The sequence below is a fragment of the Saccoglossus kowalevskii genome, chromosome 16 (genome assembly GCF_978046115.1).
Source record: "Saccoglossus kowalevskii chromosome 16, keSacKowa6.1, whole genome shotgun sequence".
Lineage (NCBI taxonomy): Eukaryota > Metazoa > Hemichordata > Enteropneusta > Harrimaniidae > Saccoglossus > Saccoglossus kowalevskii.
Genome location: NC_140656.1, coordinates 34,918,986 through 34,942,946, shown reverse-complemented (window position 1 = coordinate 34,942,946; position 23,961 = coordinate 34,918,986). Strand labels below are relative to the sequence as shown.

At 29.6% G+C, this 23,961-nt stretch overlaps 1 protein-coding gene across 2 annotated transcripts in view; it reads left to right on the top strand.

The window, feature by feature from the left end:
- The window catches only part of LOC146733846 (peroxisomal sarcosine oxidase-like), a 161,097-nt gene that overhangs the window by 28,027 nt on the left and 109,109 nt on the right, over window positions 1-23,961 (top strand). For both annotated transcript variants that reach the window (XM_085491421.1, XM_085491420.1), the window contains exon 3: window positions 21,110-21,323. In XM_085491421.1, the coding sequence (XP_085347547.1) occupies window positions 21,110-21,323 (214 nt within the window). The remainder of the gene's footprint in view (window positions 1-21,109; window positions 21,324-23,961) is intronic.

The following is a 23,961-nucleotide window of genomic DNA, read 5'->3' as shown; positions in this document are numbered from 1 at the left end:
TTGTTAACTACTTTCATTACCTAACACCAAAATGCATCTAGTATAAGTGGTACATGTATGTTCTCTAATATTGTTAACTACTTTCATTACCTAACACCAAAATACATCTAGTATAAGTGGTACATGTATGTTCTCTAATATTGTTAACTACTTTCATTACCTAACACCAAAATACATCTAGTATAAAAGGTACATGTATGTTCTCTAATATTGTTAACTACTTTCATTACCTAACACCAAAATGCATCTAGTATAAATGGTACATGTATGTTCTCTAATATTGTTAACTACTTTCATTACCTAACACCAAAATACATCTAGTATAAATGGTACATGTATGTTCTCTAATATTGTTAACTACGTTCATTACCTAACACCAAAATGCGTCTAGTATAAATGGTACATGTATGTTCTCTAATATTGTTAACTACTTTCATTACCTAACACCAAAATGCGTCTAGTATAAATGGTACATGTATGTTCTCTAATATTGTTAACTACTTTCATTACCTAACACCAACATGCATAAGTATAAGTGGTACATGTAAGTTCTCTAATATTGTTAACTACTTTCATTACCTAACACCAAAATGCATCTAGTGTAAGTGGTACATGTAAGTTCTCTAATATTGTTAACTACTTTCATTACCTAACACCAAAATACATCCAGTATAAGTGGTACATGTAAGTTCTCTAATATTGTTAACTACTTTTATTACCTAACATCAAAATACATCTAGTATAAGTGGTACATGTAAGTTCTCTAATATTGTTAACTACTTTCATTACCTAACACCAAAATGCATCTAGTGTAAGTGGTACATGTAAGTTCTCTAATATTGTTAACTACTTTCATTACCTAACACCAAAATACATCCAGTATAAGTGGTACATGTAAGTTCTCTAATATTGTTAACTACTTTCATTACCTAACACCAAAATACATCTAGTATAAGTGGTACATGTATCTTCTCTAATATTGTTAACTACTTTCATTACCTAACACCAAAATATATCTAGTATAAGTGTATAAGTGGTACATGTAAGTTCTCTAATATTGTTAACTACTTTCATTACCTAACACCAAAATGCATCTAGTATAAGTGGTACATGTAAGTTCTCTAATATTGTTAACTACTTTCATTACCTAACACCAAAATGCATCTAGTATAAGTGGTACATGTAAGTTCTCTAATATTGTTAACTACTTTCATTACCTAACACCAAAATACATCTAGTATAAGTGGTACATGTATCTTCTCTAATATTGTTAACTACTTTCATTACCTAACACCAAAATATATCTAGTATAAGTGTATAAGTGGTACATATAAGTTCTCTAATATTGTTAACTACTTTCATTACCTAACACCAAAATACATCTAGTATAAGTGGTACATGTATGTTCTCTAATATTGTTAACTACTTTCATTACCTAACACCAAAATGCATCTAGTATAAGTGGTACATGTAAGTTCTCTAATATTGTTAACTACTTTCATTACCTAACACCAAAATACATCTAGTATAAGTGGTACATGTATGTTCTCTAATATTGTTAACTACTTTCATTACCTAACACCAAAATGCATCTAGTATAAGTGGTACATGTATGTTCTCTAATATTGTTAACTACTTTCATTACCTAACACCAAAATACATCTAGTATAAGTGGTACATGTATGTTCTCTAATATTGTTAACTACTTTCATTACCTAACACCAAAATACATCTAGTATAAGTTGTACATGTATGTTCTCTAATATTGTTAACTACTTTCATTACCTAACACCAAAATGCATCTAGTATAAGTGGTACATGTATGTTCTCTAATATTGTTAACTACTTTCATTACCTAACACCAAAATACATCTTGTATATGTGGTACATGTATGTTCTCTAATTTGGTTAACTACTTTCATTACCTAACACCAAAATACATCTAGTATAAGTGGTACATGTATGTTCTCTAATATTGTTAACTACTTTCATTACCTAACACCAAAATGCATCTAGTATAAATGGTACATGTATGTTCTCTAATATTGTTAACTACTTTCATTACCTAACACCAAAATACATCTAGTATAAATGGTACATGTATGTTCTCTAATATTGTTAACTACTTTCATTACCTAACACCAAAATGCATCTAGTATAAGTGGTACATGTATGTTCTCTAATATTGTTAACTACTTTCATTACCTAACACCAAAATACATCTAGTATAAGTGGTACATGTATGTTCTCTAATATTGTTAACTACTTTCATTACCTAACACCAAAATACATCTAGTATAAATGGTACATGTATGTTCTCTAATATTGTTAACTACTTTCATTACCTAACACCAAAATGCATCTAGTATAAGTGGTACATGTATGTTCTCTAATATTCTTAACTACTTTCATTACCTAACACCAAAATACATCTAGTATAAGTGGTACATGTATGTTCTCTAATATTGTTAACTACTTTCATTACCTAACACCAAAATACATCTAGTATAAATGGTACATGTATGTTCTCTAATATTGTTAACTACTTTCATTACCTAACACCAAAATACATCTAGTATAAGTTGTACATGTATGTTCTCTAATATTGTTAACTACTTTCATTACCTAACACCAAAATGCATCTAGTATAAGTGGTACATGTATGTTCTCTAATATTGTTAACTACTTTCATTACCTAACACCAAAATACATCTCGTATATGTGGTACATGTATGTTCTCTAATTTGGTTAACTACTTTCATTACCTAACACCAAAATACATCTAGTATAAGTGGTACATGTATGTTCTCTAATATTGTTAACTACTTTCATTACCTAACACCAAAATACATCTAGTATAAATGGTACATGTATGTTCTCTAATATTGTTAACTACTTTCATTACCTAACACCAAAATGCATCTAGTATAAGTGGTACATGTATGTTCTCTAATATTGTTAACTACTTTCATTACCTAACACCAAAATGCATCTAGTATGAATGGTACATGTATGTTCTCTAATATTGTTAACTACTTTCATTACCTAACACCAAAATACATCCAGTATAAGTGGTACATGTAAGTTCTCTAATATTGTTAACTACTTTCATTACCTAACACCAAAATACATCTAGTATAAATGGTACATGTATGTTCACTAATATTGTTAACTACTTTCATTACCTAACACCAAAATGCATCTAGTATAAGTGGTACATGTATGTTCTCTAATATTGTTAACTACTTTCATTACCTAACACCAAAATACATCTAGTATAAGTGGTACATGTATGTTCTCTAATATTGTTAACTACTTTCATTACCTAACACCAAAATACATCTAGTATAAAAGGTACATGTATGTTCTCTAATATTGTTAACTACTTTCATTACCTAACACCAAAATGCATCTAGTATAAATGGTACATGTATGTTCTCTAATATTGTTAACTACTTTCATTACCTAACACCAAAATACATCTAGTATAAATGGTACATGTATGTTCTCTAATATTGTTAACTACGTTCATTACCTAACACCAAAATGCGTCTAGTATAAATGGTACATGTATGTTCTCTAATATTGTTAACTACTTTCATTACCTAACACCAACATGCATAAGTATAAGTGGTACATGTAAGTTCTCTAATATTGTTAACTACTTTCATTACCTAACACCAAAATGCATCTAGTATAAGTGGTACATGTAAGTTCTCTAATATTGTTAACTACTTTCATTACCTAACACCAAAATACATCCAGTATAAGTGGTACATGTAAGTTCTCTAATATTGTTAACTACTTTCATTACCTAACACCAAAATACATCTAGTATAAGTGGTACATGTATCTTCTCTAATATTGTTAACTACTTTCATTACCTAACACCAAAATATATCTAGTATAAGTGTATAAGTGGTACATGTAAGTTCTCTAATATTGTTAACTACTTTCATTACCTAACACCAAAATACATCTAGTATAAGTGGTACATGTATGTTCTCTAATATTGTTAACTACTTTCATTACCTAACACCAAAATGCATCTAGTATAAATGGTACATGTATGTTCTCTAATATTGTTAACTACTTTCATTACCTAACACCAAAATACATCTAGTATAAATGGTACATGTATGTTCTCTAATATTGTTAACTACTTTCATTACCTAACACCAAAATGCATCTAGTATAAGTGGTACATGTATGTTCTCTAATATTGTTAACTACTTTCATTACCTAACACCAAAATACATCTAGTATAAGTGGTACATGTATGTTCTCTAATATTGTTAACTACTTTCATTACCTAACACCAAAATACATCTAGTATAAATGGTACATGTATGTTCTCTAATATTGTTAACTACTTTCATTACCTAACACCAAAATACATCTAGTATAAGTTGTACATGTATGTTCTCTAATATTGTTAACTACTTTCATTACCTAACACCAAAATGCATCTAGTATAAGTGGTACATGTATGTTCTCTAATATTGTTAACTACTTTCATTACCTAACACCAAAATACATCTCGTATATGTGGTACATGTATGTTCTCTAATTTGGTTAACTACTTTCATTACCTAACACCAAAATACATCTAGTATAAGTGGTACATGTATGGTCTCTAATATTGTTAACTACTTTCATTACCTAACACCAAAATACATCTAGTATAAGTGGTACATGTATGTTCTCTAATATTGTTAACTACTTTCATTACCTAACACCAAAATGCATCTAGTATAAATGGTACATGTATGTTCTCTAATATTGTTAACTACTTTCATTACCTAACACCAAAATGCATCTAGTATAAGTGGTACATGTATGTTCTCTAATATTCTTAACTACTTTCATTACCTAACACCAAAATACATCTAGTATAAGTGGTACATGTATGTTCTCTAATATTGTTAACTACTTTCATTACCTAACACCAAAATACATCTAGTATAAATGGTACATGTATGTTCTCTAATATTGTTAACTACTTTCATTACCTAACACCAAAATACATCTAGTATAAGTTGTACATGTATGTTCTCTAATATTGTTAACTACTTTCATTACCTAACACCAAAATGCATCTAGTATAAGTGGTACATGTATGTTCTCTAATATTGTTAACTACTTTCATTACCTAACACCAAAATGCATCTAGTATAAATGGTACATGTATGTTCTCTAATATTGTTAACTACTTTCATTACCTAACACCAAAATACATCTAGTATAAATGGTACATGTATGTTCTCTAATATTGTTAACTACGTTCATTACCTAACACCAAAATGCGTCTAGTATAAATGGTACATGTATGTTCTCTAATATTGTTAACTACTTTCATTACCTAACACCAACATGCATAAGTATAAGTGGTACATGTAAGTTCTCTAATATTGTTAACTACTTTCATTACCTAACACCAAAATGCATCTAGTGTAAGTGGTACATGTAAGTTCTCTAATATTGTTAACTACTTTCATTACCTAACACCAAAATACATCCAGTATAAGTGGTACATGTAAGTTCTCTAATATTGTTAACTACTTTTATTACCTAACATCAAAATACATCTAGTATAAGTGGTACATGTAAGTTCTCTAATATTGTTAACTACTTTCATTACCTAACACCAAAATGCATCTAGTATAAGTGGTACATGTAAGTTCTCTAATATTGTTAACTACTTTCATTACCTAACACCAAAATACATCTAGTATAAGTGGTACATGTATCTTCTCTAATATTGTTAACTACTTTCATTACCTAACACCAAAATATATCTAGTATAAGTGTATAAGTGGTACATGTAAGTTCTCTAATATTGTTAACTACTTTCATTACCTAACACCAAAATGCATCTAGTATAAGTGGTACATGTAAGTTCTCTAATATTGTTAACTACTTTCATTACCTAACACCAAAATGCATCTAGTATAAGTGGTACATGTAAGTTCTCTAATATTGTTAACTACTTTCATTACCTAACACCAAAATACATCTAGTATAAGTGGTACATGTATCTTCTCTAATATTGTTAACTACTTTCATTACCTAACACCAAAATATATCTAGTATAAGTGTATAAGTGGTACATATAAGTTCTCTAATATTGTTAACTACTTTCATTACCTAACACCAAAATACATCTAGTATAAGTGGTACATGTATGTTCTCTAATATTGTTAACTACTTTCATTACCTAACACCAAAATGCATCTAGTATAAGTGGTACATGTAAGTTCTCTAATATTGTTAACTACTTTCATTACCTAACACCAAAATACATCTAGTATAAGTGGTACATGTATGTTCTCTAATATTGTTAACTACTTTCATTACCTAACACCAAAATGCATCTAGTATAAGTGGTACATGTATGTTCTCTAATATTGTTAACTACTTTCATTACCTAACACCAAAATACATCTAGTATAAGTGGTACATGTATGTTCTCTAATATTGTTAACTACTTTCATTACCTAACACCAAAATACATCTAGTATAAGTTGTACATGTATGTTCTCTAATATTGTTAACTACTTTCATTACCTAACACCAAAATGCATCTAGTATAAGTGGTACATGTATGTTCTCTAATATTGTTAACTACTTTCATTACCTAACACCAAAATACATCTTGTATATGTGGTACATGTATGTTCTCTAATTTGGTTAACTACTTTCATTACCTAACACCAAAATACATCTAGTATAAGTGGTACATGTATGTTCTCTAATATTGTTAACTACTTTCATTACCTAACACCAAAATACATCTAGTATAAGTGGTACATGTATGTTCTCTAATATTGTTAACTACTTTCATTACCTAACACCAAAATGCATCTAGTATAAATGGTACATGTATGTTCTCTAATATTGTTAACTACTTTCATTACCTAACACCAAAATACATCTAGTATAAATGGTACATGTATGTTCTCTAATATTGTTAACTACTTTCATTACCTAACACCAAAATGCATCTAGTATAAGTGGTACATGTATGTTCTCTAATATTGTTAACTACTTTCATTACCTAACACCAAAATACATCTAGTATAAGTGGTACATGTATGTTCTCTAATATTGTTAACTACTTTCATTACCTAACACCAAAATACATCTAGTATAAATGGTACATGTATGTTCTCTAATATTGTTAACTACTTTCATTACCTAACACCAAAATGCATCTAGTATAAGTGGTACATGTATGTTCTCTAATATTCTTAACTACTTTCATTACCTAACACCAAAATACATCTAGTATAAGTGGTACATGTATGTTCTCTAATATTGTTAACTACTTTCATTACCTAACACCAAAATACATCTAGTATAAATGGTACATGTATGTTCTCTAATATTGTTAACTACTTTCATTACCTAACACCAAAATACATCTAGTATAAGTTGTACATGTATGTTCTCTAATATTGTTAACTACTTTCATTACCTAACACCAAAATGCATCTAGTATAAGTGGTACATGTATGTTCTCTAATATTGTTAACTACTTTCATTACCTAACACCAAAATACATCTCGTATATGTGGTACATGTATGTTCTCTAATTTGGTTAACTACTTTCATTACCTAACACCAAAATACATCTAGTATAAGTGGTACATGTATGTTCTCTAATATGGTTAACTACTTTCATTACCTAACACCAAAATACATCTAGTATAAATGGTACATGTATGTTCTCTAATATTGTTAACTACTTTCATTACCTAACACCAAAATGCATCTAGTATAAGTGGTACATGTATGTTCTCTAATATTGTTAACTACTTTCATTACCTAACACCAAAATGCATCTAGTATGAATGGTACATGTATGTTCTCTAATATTGTTAACTACTTTCATTACCTAACACCAAAATACATCCAGTATAAGTGGTACATGTAAGTTCTCTAATATTGTTAACTACTTTCATTACCTAACACCAAAATACATCTAGTATAAATGGTACATGTATGTTCACTAATATTGTTAACTACTTTCATTACCTAACACCAAAATGCATCTAGTATAAGTGGTACATGTATGTTCTCTAATATTGTTAACTACTTTCATTACCTAACACCAAAATACATCTAGTATAAGTGGTACATGTATGTTCTCTAATATTGTTAACTACTTTCATTACCTAACACCAAAATACATCTAGTATAAAAGGTACATGTATGTTCTCTAATATTGTTAACTACTTTCATTACCTAACACCAAAATGCATCTAGTATAAATGGTACATGTATGTTCTCTAATATTGTTAACTACTTTCATTACCTAACACCAAAATACATCTAGTATAAATGGTACATGTATGTTCTCTAATATTGTTAACTACGTTCATTACCTAACACCAAAATGCGTCTAGTATAAATGGTACATGTATGTTCTCTAATATTGTTAACTACTTTCATTACCTAACACCAACATGCATAAGTATAAGTGGTACATGTAAGTTCTCTAATATTGTTAACTACTTTCATTACCTAACACCAAAATGCATCTAGTATAAGTGGTACATGTAAGTTCTCTAATATTGTTAACTACTTTCATTACCTAACACCAAAATACATCCAGTATAAGTGGTACATGTAAGTTCTCTAATATTGTTAACTACTTTTATTACCTAACATCAAAATACATCTAGTATAAGTGGTACATGTAAGTTCTCTAATATTGTTAACTACTTTCATTACCTAACACCAAAATGCATCTAGTATAAGTGGTACATGTAAGTTCTCTAATATTGTTAACTACTTTCATTACCTAACACCAAAATACATCTAGTATAAGTGGTACATGTATCTTCTCTAATATTGTTAACTACTTTCATTACCTAACACCAAAATATATCTAGTATAAGTGTATAAGTGGTACATGTAAGTTCTCTAATATTGTTAACTACTTTCATTACCTAACACCAAAATGCATCTAGTATAAGTGGTACATGTAAGTTCTCTAATATTGTTAACTACTTTCATTACCTAACACCAAAATGCATCTAGTATAAGTGGTACATGTAAGTTCTCTAATATTGTTAACTACTTTCATTACCTAACACCAAAATACATCTAGTATAAGTGGTACATGTATCTTCTCTAATATTGTTAACTACTTTCATTACCTAACACCAAAATATATCTAGTATAAGTGTATAAGTGGTACATATAAGTTCTCTAATATTGTTAACTACTTTCATTACCTAACACCAAAATACATCTAGTATAAGTGGTACATGTATGTTCTCTAATATTGTTAACTACTTTCATTACCTAACACCAAAATGCATCTAGTATAAGTGGTACATGTAAGTTCTCTAATATTGTTAACTACTTTCATTACCTAACACCAAAATACATCTAGTATAAGTGGTACATGTATGTTCTCTAATATTGTTAACTACTTTCATTACCTAACACCAAAATGCATCTAGTATAAGTGGTACATGTATGTTCTCTAATATTGTTAACTACTTTCATTACCTAACACCAAAATACATCTAGTATAAGTGGTACATGTATGTTCTCTAATATTGTTAACTACTTTCATTACCTAACACCAAAATACATCTAGTATAAGTTGTACATGTATGTTCTCTAATATTGTTAACTACTTTCATTACCTAACACCAAAATGCATCTAGTATAAGTGGTACATGTATGTTCTCTAATATTGTTAACTACTTTCATTACCTAACACCAAAATACATCTTGTATATGTGGTACATGTATGTTCTCTAATTTGGTTAACTACTTTCATTACTTAACACCAAAATACATCTAGTATAAGTGGTACATGTATGTTCTCTAATATTGTTAACTACTTTCATTACCTAACACCAAAATACATCTAGTATAAGTGGTACATGTATGTTCTCTAATATTGTTAACTACTTTCATTACCTAACACCAAAATACATCTAGTATAAGTGGTACATGTATGTTCTCTAATATTGTTAACTACTTTCATTACCTAACACCAAAATGCATCTAGTATAAATGGTACATGTATGTTCTCTAATATTGTTAACTACTTTCATTACCTAACACCAAAATACATCTAGTATAAATGGTACATGTATGTTCTCTAATATTGTTAACTACTTTCATTACCTAACACCAACATGCATAAGTATAAGTGGTACATGTAAGTTCTCTAATATTGTTAACTACTTTCATTACCTAACACCAAAATGCATCTAGTATAAGTGGTACATGTAAGTTCTCTAATATTGTTAACTACTTTCATTACCTAACACCAAAATACATCCAGTATAAGTGGTACATGTAAGTTCTCTAATATTGTTAACTACTTTTATTACCTAACATCAAAATACATCTAGTATAAGTGGTACATGTAAGTTCTCTAATATTGTTAACTACTTTCATTACCTAACACCAAAATGCATCTAGTATAAGTGGTACATGTAAGTTCTCTAATATTGTTAACTACTTTCATTACCTAACACCAAAATACATCTAGTATAAGTGGTACATGTATCTTCTCTAATATTGTTAACTACTTTCATTACCTAACACCAAAATATATCTAGTATAAGTGTATAAGTGGTACATGTAAGTTCTCTAATATTGTTAACTACTTTCATTACCTAACACCAAAATGCATCTAGTATAAGTGGTACATGTAAGTTCTCTAATATTGTTAACTACTTTCATTACCTAACACCAAAATGCATCTAGTATAAGTGGTACATGTAAGTTCTCTAATATTGTTAACTACTTTCATTACCTAACACCAAAATACATCCAGTATAAGTGGTACATGTAAGTTCTCTAATATTGTTAACTACTTTTATTACCTAACATCAAAATACATCTAGTATAAGTGGTACATGTAAGTTCTCTAATATTGTTAACTACTTTCATTACCTAACACCAAAATGCATCTAGTATAAGTGGTACATGTAAGTTCTCTAATATTGTTAACTACTTTCATTACCTAACACCAAAATACATCTAGTATAAGTGGTACATGTATCTTCTCTAATATTGTTAACTACTTTCATTACCTAACACCAAAATATATCTAGTATAAGTGGTACATGTATGTTCTCTAATATTGTTAACTACTTTCATTACCTAACACCAAAATACATCTAGTATAAGTGGTACATGTATGTTCTCTAATATTGTTAACTACTTTCATTACCTAACACCAAAATGCATCTAGTATAAATGGTACATGTATGTTCTCTAATATTGTTAACTACTTTCATTACCTAACACCAAAATACATCTAGTATAAATGGTACATGTATGTTCTCTAATATTGTTAACTACTTTCATTACCTAACACCAACATGCATAAGTATAAGTGGTACATGTAAGTTCTCTAATATTGTTAACTACTTTCATTACCTAACACCAAAATGCATCTAGTATAAGTGGTACATGTAAGTTCTCTAATATTGTTAACTACTTTCATTACCTAACACCAAAATACATCCAGTATAAGTGGTACATGTAAGTTCTCTAATATTGTTAACTACTTTTATTACCTAACATCAAAATACATCTAGTATAAGTGGTACATGTAAGTTCTCTAATATTGTTAACTACTTTCATTACCTAACACCAAAATGCATCTAGTATAAGTGGTACATGTAAGTTCTCTAATATTGTTAACTACTTTCATTACCTAACACCAAAATACATCTAGTATAAGTGGTACATGTATCTTCTCTAATATTGTTAACTACTTTCATTACCTAACACCAAAATATATCTAGTATAAGTGTATAAGTGGTACATGTAAGTTCTCTAATATTGTTAACTACTTTCATTACCTAACACCAAAATGCATCTAGTATAAGTGGTACATGTAAGTTCTCTAATATTGTTAACTACTTTCATTACCTAACACCAAAATGCATCTAGTATAAGTGGTACATGTAAGTTCTCTAATATTGTTAACTACTTTCATTACCTAACACCAAAATGCATCTAGTATAAGTGGTACATGTAAGTTCTCTAATATTGTTAACTACTTTCATTACCTAACACCAAAATACATCCAGTATAAGTGGTACATGTAAGTTCTCTAATATTGTTAACTACTTTTATTACCTAACATCAAAATACATCTAGTATAAGTGGTACATGTAAGTTCTCTAATATTGTTAACTACTTTCATTACCTAACACCAAAATGCATCTAGTATAAGTGGTACATGTAAGTTCTCTAATATTGTTAACTACTTTCATTACCTAACACCAAAATACATCTAGTATAAGTGGTACATGTATCTTCTCTAATATTGTTAACTACTTTCATTACCTAACACCAAAATATATCTAGTATAAGTGTATAAGTGGTACATGTAAGTTCTCTAATATTGTTAACTACTTTCATTACCTAACACCAAAATGCATCTAGTATAAGTGGTACATGTAAGTTCTCTAATATTGTTAACTACTTTCATTACCTAACACCAAAATGCATCTAGTATAAGTGGTACATGTAAGTTCTCTAATATTGTTAACTACTTTCATTACCTAACACCAAAATACATCTAGTATAAGTGGTACATGTATCTTCTCTAATATTGTTAACTACTTTCATTACCTAACACCAAAATATATCTAGTATAAGTGTATAAGTGGTACATATAAGTTCTCTAATATTGTTAACTACTTTCATTACCTAACACCAAAATACATCTAGTATAAGTGGTACATGTATGTTCTCTAATATTGTTAACTACTTTCATTACCTAACACCAAAATGCATCTAGTATAAGTGGTACATGTAAGTTCTCTAATATTGTTAACTACTTTCATTACCTAACACCAAAATACATCTAGTATAAGTGGTACATGTATGTTCTCTAATATTGTTAACTACTTTCATTACCTAACACCAAAATGCATCTAGTATAAGTGGTACATGTATGTTCTCTAATATTGTTAACTACTTTCATTACCTAACACCAAAATACATCTAGTATAAGTGGTACATGTATGTTCTCTAATATTGTTAACTACTTTCATTACCTAACACCAAAATACATCTAGTATAAGTTGTACATGTATGTTCTCTAATATTGTTAACTACTTTCATTACCTAACACCAAAATGCATCTAGTATAAGTGGTACATGTATGTTCTCTAATATTGTTAACTACTTTCATTACCTAACACCAAAATACATCTTGTATATGTGGTACATGTATGTTCTCTAATTTGGTTAACTACTTTCATTACCTAACACCAAAATACATCTAGTATAAGTGGTACATGTATGTTCTCTAATATTGTTAACTACTTTCATTACCTAACACCAAAATACATCTAGTATAAGTGGTACATGTATGTTCTCTAATATTGTTAACTACTTTCATTACCTAACACCAAAATACATCTAGTATAAGTGGTACATGTATGTTCTCTAATATTGTTAACTACTTTCATTACCTAACACCAAAATGCATCTAGTATAAATGGTACATGTATGTTCTCTAATATTGTTAACTACTTTCATTACCTAACACCAAAATACATCTAGTATAAATGGTACATGTATGTTCTCTAATATTGTTAACTACTTTCATTACCTAACACCAAAATGCATCTAGTATAAGTGGTACATGTATGTTCTCTAATATTGTTAACTACTTTCATTACCTAACACCAAAATACATCTAGTATAAGTGGTACATGTATGTTCTCTAATATTGTTAACTACTTTCATTACCTAACACCAAAATACATCTAGTATAAATGGTACATGTATGTTCTCTAATATTGTTAACTACTTTCATTATCTAACACCAAAATACATCTAGTATAAGTTGTACATGTATGTTCTCTAATATTGTTAACTACTTTCATTACCTAACACCAAAATGCATCTAGTATAAGTGGTACATGTATGTTCTCTAATATTGTTAACTACTTTCATTACCTAACACCAAAATACATCTCGTATATGTGGTACATGTATGTTCTCTAATTTGGTTAACTACTTTCATTACCTAACACCAAAATACATCTAGTATAAGTGGTACATGTATGTTCTCTAATATTGTTAACTACTTTCATTACCTAACACCAAAATACATCTAGTATAAATGGTACATGTATGTTCTCTAATATTGTTAACTACTTTCATTACCTAACACCAAAATGCATCTAGTATAAGTGGTACATGTATGTTCTCTAATATTGTTAACTACTTTCATTACCTAACACCAAAATGCATCTAGTATGAATGGTACATGTATGTTCTCTAATATTGTTAACTACTTTCATTACCTAACACCAAAATACATCCAGTATAAGTGGTACATGTAAGTTCTCTAATATTGTTAACTACTTTCATTACTTAACACCAAAATACATCTAGTATAAATGGTACATGTATGTTCACTAATATTGTTAACTACTTTCATTACCTAACACCAAAATGCATCTAGTATAAGTGGTACATGTATGTTCTCTAATATTGTTAACTACTTTCATTACCTAACACCAAAATACATCTAGTATAAGTGGTACATGTATGTTCTCTAATATTGTTAACTACTTTCATTACCTAACACCAAAATACATCTAGTATAAAAGGTACATGTATGTTCTCTAATATTGTTAACTACTTTCATTACCTAACACCAAAATGCATCTAGTATAAATGGTACATGTATGTTCTCTAATATTGTTAACTACTTTCATTACCTAACACCAAAATACATCTAGTATAAATGGTACATGTATGTTCTCTAATATTGTTAACTACGTTCATTACCTAACACCAAAATGCGTCTAGTATAAATGGTACATGTATGTTCTCTAATATTGTTAACTACTTTCATTACCTAACACCAACATGCATAAGTATAAGTGGTACATGTAAGTTCTCTAATATTGTTAACTACTTTCATTACCTAACACCAAAATGCATCTAGTATAAGTGGTACATGTAAGTTCTCTAATATTGTTAACTACTTTCATTACCTAACACCAAAATACATCCAGTATAAGTGGTACATGTAAGTTCTCTAATATTGTTAACTACTTTTATTACCTAACATCAAAATACATCTAGTATAAGTGGTACATGTAAGTTCTCTAATATTGTTAACTACTTTCATTACCTAACACCAAAATGCATCTAGTATAAGTGGTACATGTAAGTTCTCTAATATTGTTAACTACTTTCATTACCTAACACCAAAATACATCTAGTATAAGTGGTACATGTATCTTCTCTAATATTGTTAACTACTTTCATTACCTAACACCAAAATATATCTAGTATAAGTGTATAAGTGGTACATGTAAGTTCTCTAATATTGTTAACTACTTTCATTACCTAACACCAAAATGCATCTAGTATAAGTGGTACATGTAAGTTCTCTAATATTGTTAACTACTTTCATTACCTAACACCAAAATACATCTAGTATAAGTGGTACATGTATCTTCTCTAATATTGTTAACTACTTTCATTACCTAACACCAAAATATATCTAGTATAAGTGTATAAGTGGTACATGTAAGTTCTCTAATATTGTTAACTACTTTCATTACCTAACACCAAAATACATCTAGTATAAGTGGTACATGTATGTTCTCTAATATTGTTAACTACTTTCATTACCTAACACCAAAATGCATCTAGTATAAGTGGTACATGTAAGTTCTCTAATATTGTTAACTACTTTCATTACCTAACACCAAAATACATCTAGTATAAGTGGTACATGTATGTTCTCTAATATTGTTAACTACTTTCATTACCTAACACCAAAATGCATCTAGTATAAGTGGTACATGTATGTTCTCTAATATTGTTAACTACTTTCATTACCTAACACCAAAATACATCTAGTATAAGTGGTACATGTATGTTCTCTAATATTGTTAACTACTTTCATTACCTAACACCAAAATACATCTAGTATAAGAGGTACATGTATGTTCTCTAATATTGTTAACTACTTTCATTACCTAACACCAAAATGCATCTAGTATAAATGGTACATGTATGTTCTCTAATATTGTTAACTACTTTCATTACCTAACACCAAAATACATCTAGTATAAATGGTACATGTATGTTCTCTAATATTGTTAACTACTTTCATTACCTAACACCAAAATGCATCTAGTATAAGTGGTACATGTATGTTCTCTAATATTGTTAACTACTTTCATTACCTAACACCAAAATACATCTAGTATAAGTGGTACATGTATGTTCTCTAATATTGTTAACTACTTTCATTACCTAACACCAAAATACATCTAGTATAAATGGTACATGTATGTTCTCTAATATTGTTAACTACTTTCATTACCTAACACCAAAATACATCTAGTATAAGTTGTACATGTATGTTCTCTAATATTGTTAACTACTTTCATTACCTAACACCAAAATGCATCTAGTATAAGTGGTACATGTATGTTCTCTAATATTGTTAACTACTTTCATTACCTAACACCAAAATACATCTCGTATATGTGGTACATGTATGTTCTCTAATTTGGTTAACTACTTTCATTACCTAACACCAAAATACATCTAGTATAAGTGGTACATGTATGTTCTCTAATATTGTTAACTACTTTCATTACCTAACACCAAAATACATCTAGTATAAGTGGTACATGTATGTTCTCTAATATTGTTAACTACTTTCATTACCTAACACCAAAATGCATCTAGTATAAATGGTACATGTATGTTCTCTAATATTGTTAACTACTTTCATTACCTAACACCAAAATACATCTAGTATAAATGGTACATGTATGTTCTCTAATATTGTTAACTACCTTCATTACCTAACACCAAAATGCATCTAGTATAAGTGGTACATGTATGTTCTCTAATATTGTTAACTACTTTCATTACCTAACACCAAAATACATCTAGTATAAGTGGTACATGTATGTTCTCTAATATTGTTAACTACTTTCATTACCTAACACCAAAATGCATCTAGTATAAGTGGTACATGTATGTTCTCTAATATTGTTAACTACTTTCATTACCTAACACCAAAATACATCTCGTATATGTGGTACATGTATGTTCTCTAATTTGTTTAACTACTTTCATTACCTAACACCAAAATACATCTAGTATAAGTGGTACATGTATGTTCTCTAATATTGTTAACTACTTTCATTACCTAACACCAAAATACATCTAGTATAAGTGGTACATGTATGTTCTCTAATATTGTTAACTACTTTCATTACCTAACACCAAAATACATCTAGTATAAATGGTACATGTATGTTCTCTAATATTGTTAACTACTTTCATTACCTAACACGAAAATACATCTAGTATAAGTTGTACATGTATGTTCTCTAATATTGTTAACTACTTTCATTACCTAACACCAAAATGCATCTAGTATAAGTGGTACATGTATGTTCTCTAATATTGTTAACTACTTTCATTACCTAACACCAAAATACATCTCGTATATGTGGTACATGTATGTTCTTTAATTTGGTTAACTACTTTCATTACCTAACACCAAAATACATCTAGTATAAGTGGTACATGTATGTTCTCTAATATTGTTAACTACTTTCATTACCTAACACCAAAATACATCTAGTATAAGTGGTACATGTATGTTCTCTAATATTGTTAACTACTTTCATTACCTAACACCAAAATGCATCTAGTATAAATGGTACATGTATGTTCTCTAATATTGTTAACTACTTTCATTACCTAACACCAAAATACATCTAGTATAAATGGTACATGTATGTTCTCTAATATTGTTAACTACTTTCATTACCTAACACCAAAATGCATCTAGTATAAGTGGTACATGTATGTTCTCTAATATTGTTAACTACTTTCATTACCTAACACCAAAATACATCTAGTATAAGTGGTACATGTATGTTCTCTAATATTGTTAACTACTTTCATTACCTAACACCAAAATACATCTAGTATAAATGGTACATGTATGTTCTCTAATATTGTTAACTACTTTCATTACCTAACACCAAAATACATCTAGTATAAGTTGTACATGTATGTTCTCTAATATTGTTAACTACCTTCATTACCTAACACCAAAATGCATCTAGTATAAGTGGTACATGTATGTTCTCTAATATTGTTAACTACTTTCATTACCTAACACCAAAATACATCTCGTATATGTGGTACATGTATGTTCTCTAATTTGGTTAACTACTTTCATTACCTAACACCAAAATACATCTAGTATAAGTGGTACATGTATGTTCTCTAATATTGTTAACTACTTTCATTACCTAACACCAAAATACATCTAGTATAAATGGTACATGTATGTTCTCTAATATTGTTAACTACTTTCATTACCTAACACCAAAATGCATCTAGTATAAGTGGTACATGTATGTTCTCTAATATTGTTAACTACTTTCATTACCTAACACCAAAATGCATCTAGTATGAATGGTACATGTATGTTCTCTAATATTGTTAACTACTTTCATTACCTAACACCAAAATACATCCAGTATAAGTGGTACATGTAAGTTCTCCAATATTGTTAACTACTTTCATTACCTAACACCAAAATACATCTAGTATAAATGGTACATGTATGTTCACTAATATTGTTAACTACTTTCATTACCTAACACCAAAATGCATCTAGTATAAGTGGTACATGTATGTTCTCTAATATTGTTAACTACTTTCATTACCTAACACCAAAATACATCTAGTATAAGTGGTACATGTATGTTCTCTAATATTGTTAACTACTTTCATTACCTAACACCAAAATACATCTAGTATAAGTGGTACATGTATGTTCTCTAATATTGTTAACTACTTTCATTACCTAACACCAAAATGCATCTAGTATAAATGGTACATGTATGTTCTCTAATATTGTTAACTACTTTCATTACCTAACACCAAAATACATCTAGTATAAATGGTACATGTATGTTCTCTAATATTGTTAACTACTTTCATTACCTAACACCAAAATGCGTCTAGTATAAATGGTACATGTATGTTCTCTAATATTGTTAACTACTTTCATTACCTAACACCAACATGCATCTAGTATAAGTGGTACATGTAAGTTCTCTAATATTGTTAACTACTTTCATTACCTAACACCAAAATGCATCTAGTATAAGTGGTACATGTATGTTCTCTAATATTGTTAACTACTTTCATTACCTAACACCAAAATGCATCTAGTATAAGTGGTACATGTAAGTTCTCTAATATTGTTAACTACTTTCATTACCTAACACCAAAGTGCATCTAGTATAAGTGGTACATGTATGTTCTCTAATATTGTTAACTACTTTCATTACCTAACACCAAAATGCATCTAGTATAAATGGTACATGTATGTTCTCTAATATTGTTAACTACTTTCATTACCTAACACCAAAATACATCTAGTATAAATGGTACATGTATGTTCTCTAATATTGTTAACTACTTTCATTACCTAACACCAAAATGCATCTAGTATAAGTGGTACATGTATGTTCTCTAATATTGTTAACTACTTTCATTACCTAACACCAAAATACATCTAGTATAAGTGGTACATGTATGTTCTCTAATATTGTTAACTACTTTCATTACCTAACACCAAAATACATCTAGTATAAATGGTACATGTATGTTCTCTAATATTGTTAACTACTTTCATTACCTAACACCAAAATGCATCTAGTATAAGTGGTACATGTATGTTCTCTAATATTCTTAACTACTTTCATTACCTAACACCAAAATACATCTAGTATAAGTGGTACATGTATGTTCTCTAATATTGTTAACTACTTTCATTACCTAACACCAAAATACATCTAGTATAAATGGTACATGTATGTTCTCTAATATTGTTAACTACTTTCATTACCTAACACCAAAATACATCCAGTATAAGTGGTACATGTAAGTTCTCTAATATTGTTAACTACTTTTATTACCTAACATCAAAATACATCTAGTATAAGTGGTACATGTAAGTTCTCTAATATTGTTAACTACTTTCATTACCTAACACCAAAATGCATCTAGTATAAATGGTACATGTAAGTTCTCTAATATTGTTAACTACTTTCATTACCTAACACCAAAATACATCTAGTATAAGTGGTACATGTATCTTCTCTAATATTGTTAACTACTTTCATTACCTAACACCAAAATATATCTAGTATAAGTGTATAAGTGGTACATGTAAGTTCTCTAATATTGTTAACTACTTTCATTACCTAACACCAAAATACATCTAGTATAAGTGGTACATGTATCTTCTCTAATATTGTTAACTACTTTCATTACCTAACACCAAAATATATCTAGTATAAGTGTATAAGTGGTACATGTAAGTTCTCTAATATTGTTAACTACTTTCATTACCTAACACCAAAATACATCTAGTATAAGTGGTACATGTATGTTCTCTAATATTGTTAACTACTTTCATTACCTAACACCAAAATGCATCTAGTATAAGTGGTACATGTATGTTCTCTAATATTGTTAACTACTTTCATTACCTAACACCAAAATGCATCTAGTATAAGTGGTACATATATGTTCTCTAATATTGTTAACTACTTTCATTACCTAACACCAACATGCATCTAGTATAAGTGGTACATGTAAGTTCTCTAATATTGTTAACTACTTTCATTACCTAACACCAAAATCCGTCTAGTATAAGTGGTACATGTATGTTCTCTAATATTGTTAACTACTTTCATTACCTAACACCAAAATGCATCTAGTATAAGTGGTACATGTATGTTCTCTAATATTGTTAACTACTTTCATTACCTAACACCAAAATGCATCTAGTATAAGTGGTACATGTATGTTCTCTAATATTGTTAACTACTTTCATTACCTAACACCAAAATACATCTAGTATAAGTGGTACATGTATGTTCTCTAATATTGTTAACTACTTTTATTACCTAACACCAAAATACATCTAGTATAAGTGGTATAAATGATTTCCTAATGCTTCAACCATCAGCATTATGAGAACTGGCCAAGATCACTAAATATATAAATTGTGTTTGTTCTGCAGAAAAACCAAAATACTAACCATCGATGCTCCTCCATACGAAAACCTTGTAAAGAAAAGAGAAATCTTAAAGAATGTTGGAATCGGTTTTCAATCATATGATGCTGACCAAGTAATTGAAATATACCCTATGGTTAAATTACACCCACAGAGTAAAGTAATTCTTGAAAATGAGGCTGGGGTTATCAGAGCTGACAAGTCATTGAAAGCTTTACAGGTAAATAAAGATAGAATTATGCATGAAGGTAAAAAAAATATATATAAATATTATTTTATCACAGTCCCTCAACACCTGGTTGAAAAATGCCTATGTTCTAAGGTGTTAGTATCCTGGTAACAGTGTGTGTCATGCTTGTGGAGTGAAACCGATGACGTCATAGCATCTTGGAGTCTTCCTTGATTTGAACTGTCTTCCGTTCTGTGCATGTAAGTCTTTGTCATTTTATACAGCTTATTTTGAAATTATTCTGAGTTGCGTGTGCATTTGTATTCGTAAAAGCTTCCTGATAAGGCATGTGTAATTCAAAAGATATGTTCATTTAATTGACATAAAAAAATCAAGATTTCCATTTCAGATCGTCACAGCCAGCACTGTTCATTGCAGTGTGACTTGTTATGGTGAAGCTGTACAAAAAGTTTTCACCCTGTGAAAATGCATTACTATATCTATATCTAAAGCGATTACAGTCATCATATATTTGTAGTTAAATATTTAAATTGTTTCCCAATATAGATTATTAGTCCCTGTTCGGACAAAGTCCGAAAACGGGGACTTATAATTTGGTCTCTGTGCGTCTGTGTGTCTGTGTGTCCGTCCGGAGTCATATCTCAGAATCCCTTGGACTGATTTTGTTTATTCTTTTTGCCTAGTACTTTATGTGGGACATATGCACATGCAGTGGTTTAGCGATTTGATTCAAAATGACCGACTGGCAGCCATCTTGTTTTTTGAAAATGTTGTATTTTGGACATGCTTTGTCAGTTTTCATTCAAATTTTGTACATAGATCATACATGTTAGGATACATGTCCCCGACTGTCCGTGAGTTCCTGAGTCTGTCCGTCCGTCTGTCCGTCCGTCCGTCTGTCAGTCTGTCCAGAGTCATATTTCAGAATCCTGTGGACCGATTCCGTTCATTCTTTGCATGTGCCTAGTACCTTATGTGGGACATATGCACATGCAGTGGTTTAGCGATTTGATTCAAAATGGCCGACTGGCAGCCATCTTGTTTTTTGAAAATGTTGTATTTTGGACATGCTTTGTCAGTTGTCATTCAAACTTGGTACATAGATGATACATGTTAGGATACATGTCCATAACGATTTATTTCGCAATTGGATAAAAGATGGTCGACTGGTCGGCATCTTGTTGTTCTTTATGTGGTATTTTGGACGTGCTCTGTCAGTTTTCATTCAAATTTGGCACATACATGTACTTTATACATGTTAGGATGCATGTCCATGACAATTTGTTTCAAAATCTGGTCAAGGATGGCCGATTGACAGCCATCTGACTTTTTGGCCTTACTACTATTATATTTCCACAATTTATGTACCATTTTCATTCGTATTTGGCACATACATCATACATATCAGTGTGTTTCATAATCAGATCAAAGATGGACGAATAACGTTTATTTTATTTTTGGCCATATTACTACTACACGGAACACGTGTTTTGATGTAAATAAGCAATCTGTTGTATACGCCACTTGGAACTCAAGTTTCATGGACACGTTCGCGACAATCCCTTTGCTTTAATATGACGAGCACAAAGAGAACTTTCAAAAATGTTAACGAGGACTGTGTCATTTTAAATGACTTGTTTTGTGTAGTAGTCTATTATTCCACCGTTAGCTTTGCCCCCATAGACACTTATATCCACCCAAGAACAAAGTATTGTCAAGTATTGCTCGAAGAAATTGACCGACTGTTCATTTTTTTTTAATATTGATGACTAAAATTTTGAAGAACCGAATAACTGAATCATTTTGGTGTGGTCGGATTCCGATATTCTTCTCAGAAAATCACTGAATTTAGAGCATACAAAATTTGTTCATGTTATATCAAGATGGCAATTCGAACGACCATAGTCGATGTTATCTGAGTATCTGATCTTAACATCCCTCCCAGACACACTTTTCCGGCTTGAACTATTATTTTTAATTATTAGTATTCAGGTGGAAGTTCAAAAAAGTGCCCAATGCTGTTTTAATGGCTGTTCTGTTAATTTTTGATTTGTGAATCAAGAAGGCTTCTGGTAAAAAATATGTCATGCCATATGCTAATTTTATGCTAATTTTATGCTAATTTTATGTTAATAGCAAAGTAGGCTTGCGTTCAAGTGGATTAACGAATAAACAATTTGACGAACACGAAACACGCATTGAGGCAAAAGAAATATTAGCGTTTCCCAATCGAGTGTTAAGGGACTGTGATTTGATTAATTTAAATTATAATTATTGTTTTTCAGTTAACATCACTTTTTTGATTTTAATTTATATTGTTATATTCCTTTATCTGTCAGTGGTCATGTCAATTTGAAATGATCACTTATGACCTTTTTTAGCTCTGATGTCATAATAGTTTTATGGTATGTTGGTACCTTGGGTAGACCTCTGTCAGATTTGTTCATTTTATGCCGATATCATTTATTTTTGGAAAATATTTTTGTAATTTTTGGTAAAAAATTATATTTTTGAATTCTTCTTGTACACTGCCAATTATTTTTGTGAATAATTTGTTTGATGAAGTTAAGTTGAAATCTTCTCAACAGCGCAAACTAAACTACTTTTTGACTCCTGAATGCGAAGCACAAAAAGGGAGTCTTTGCAGTTAGTGTGTCTGTCTGTCTAT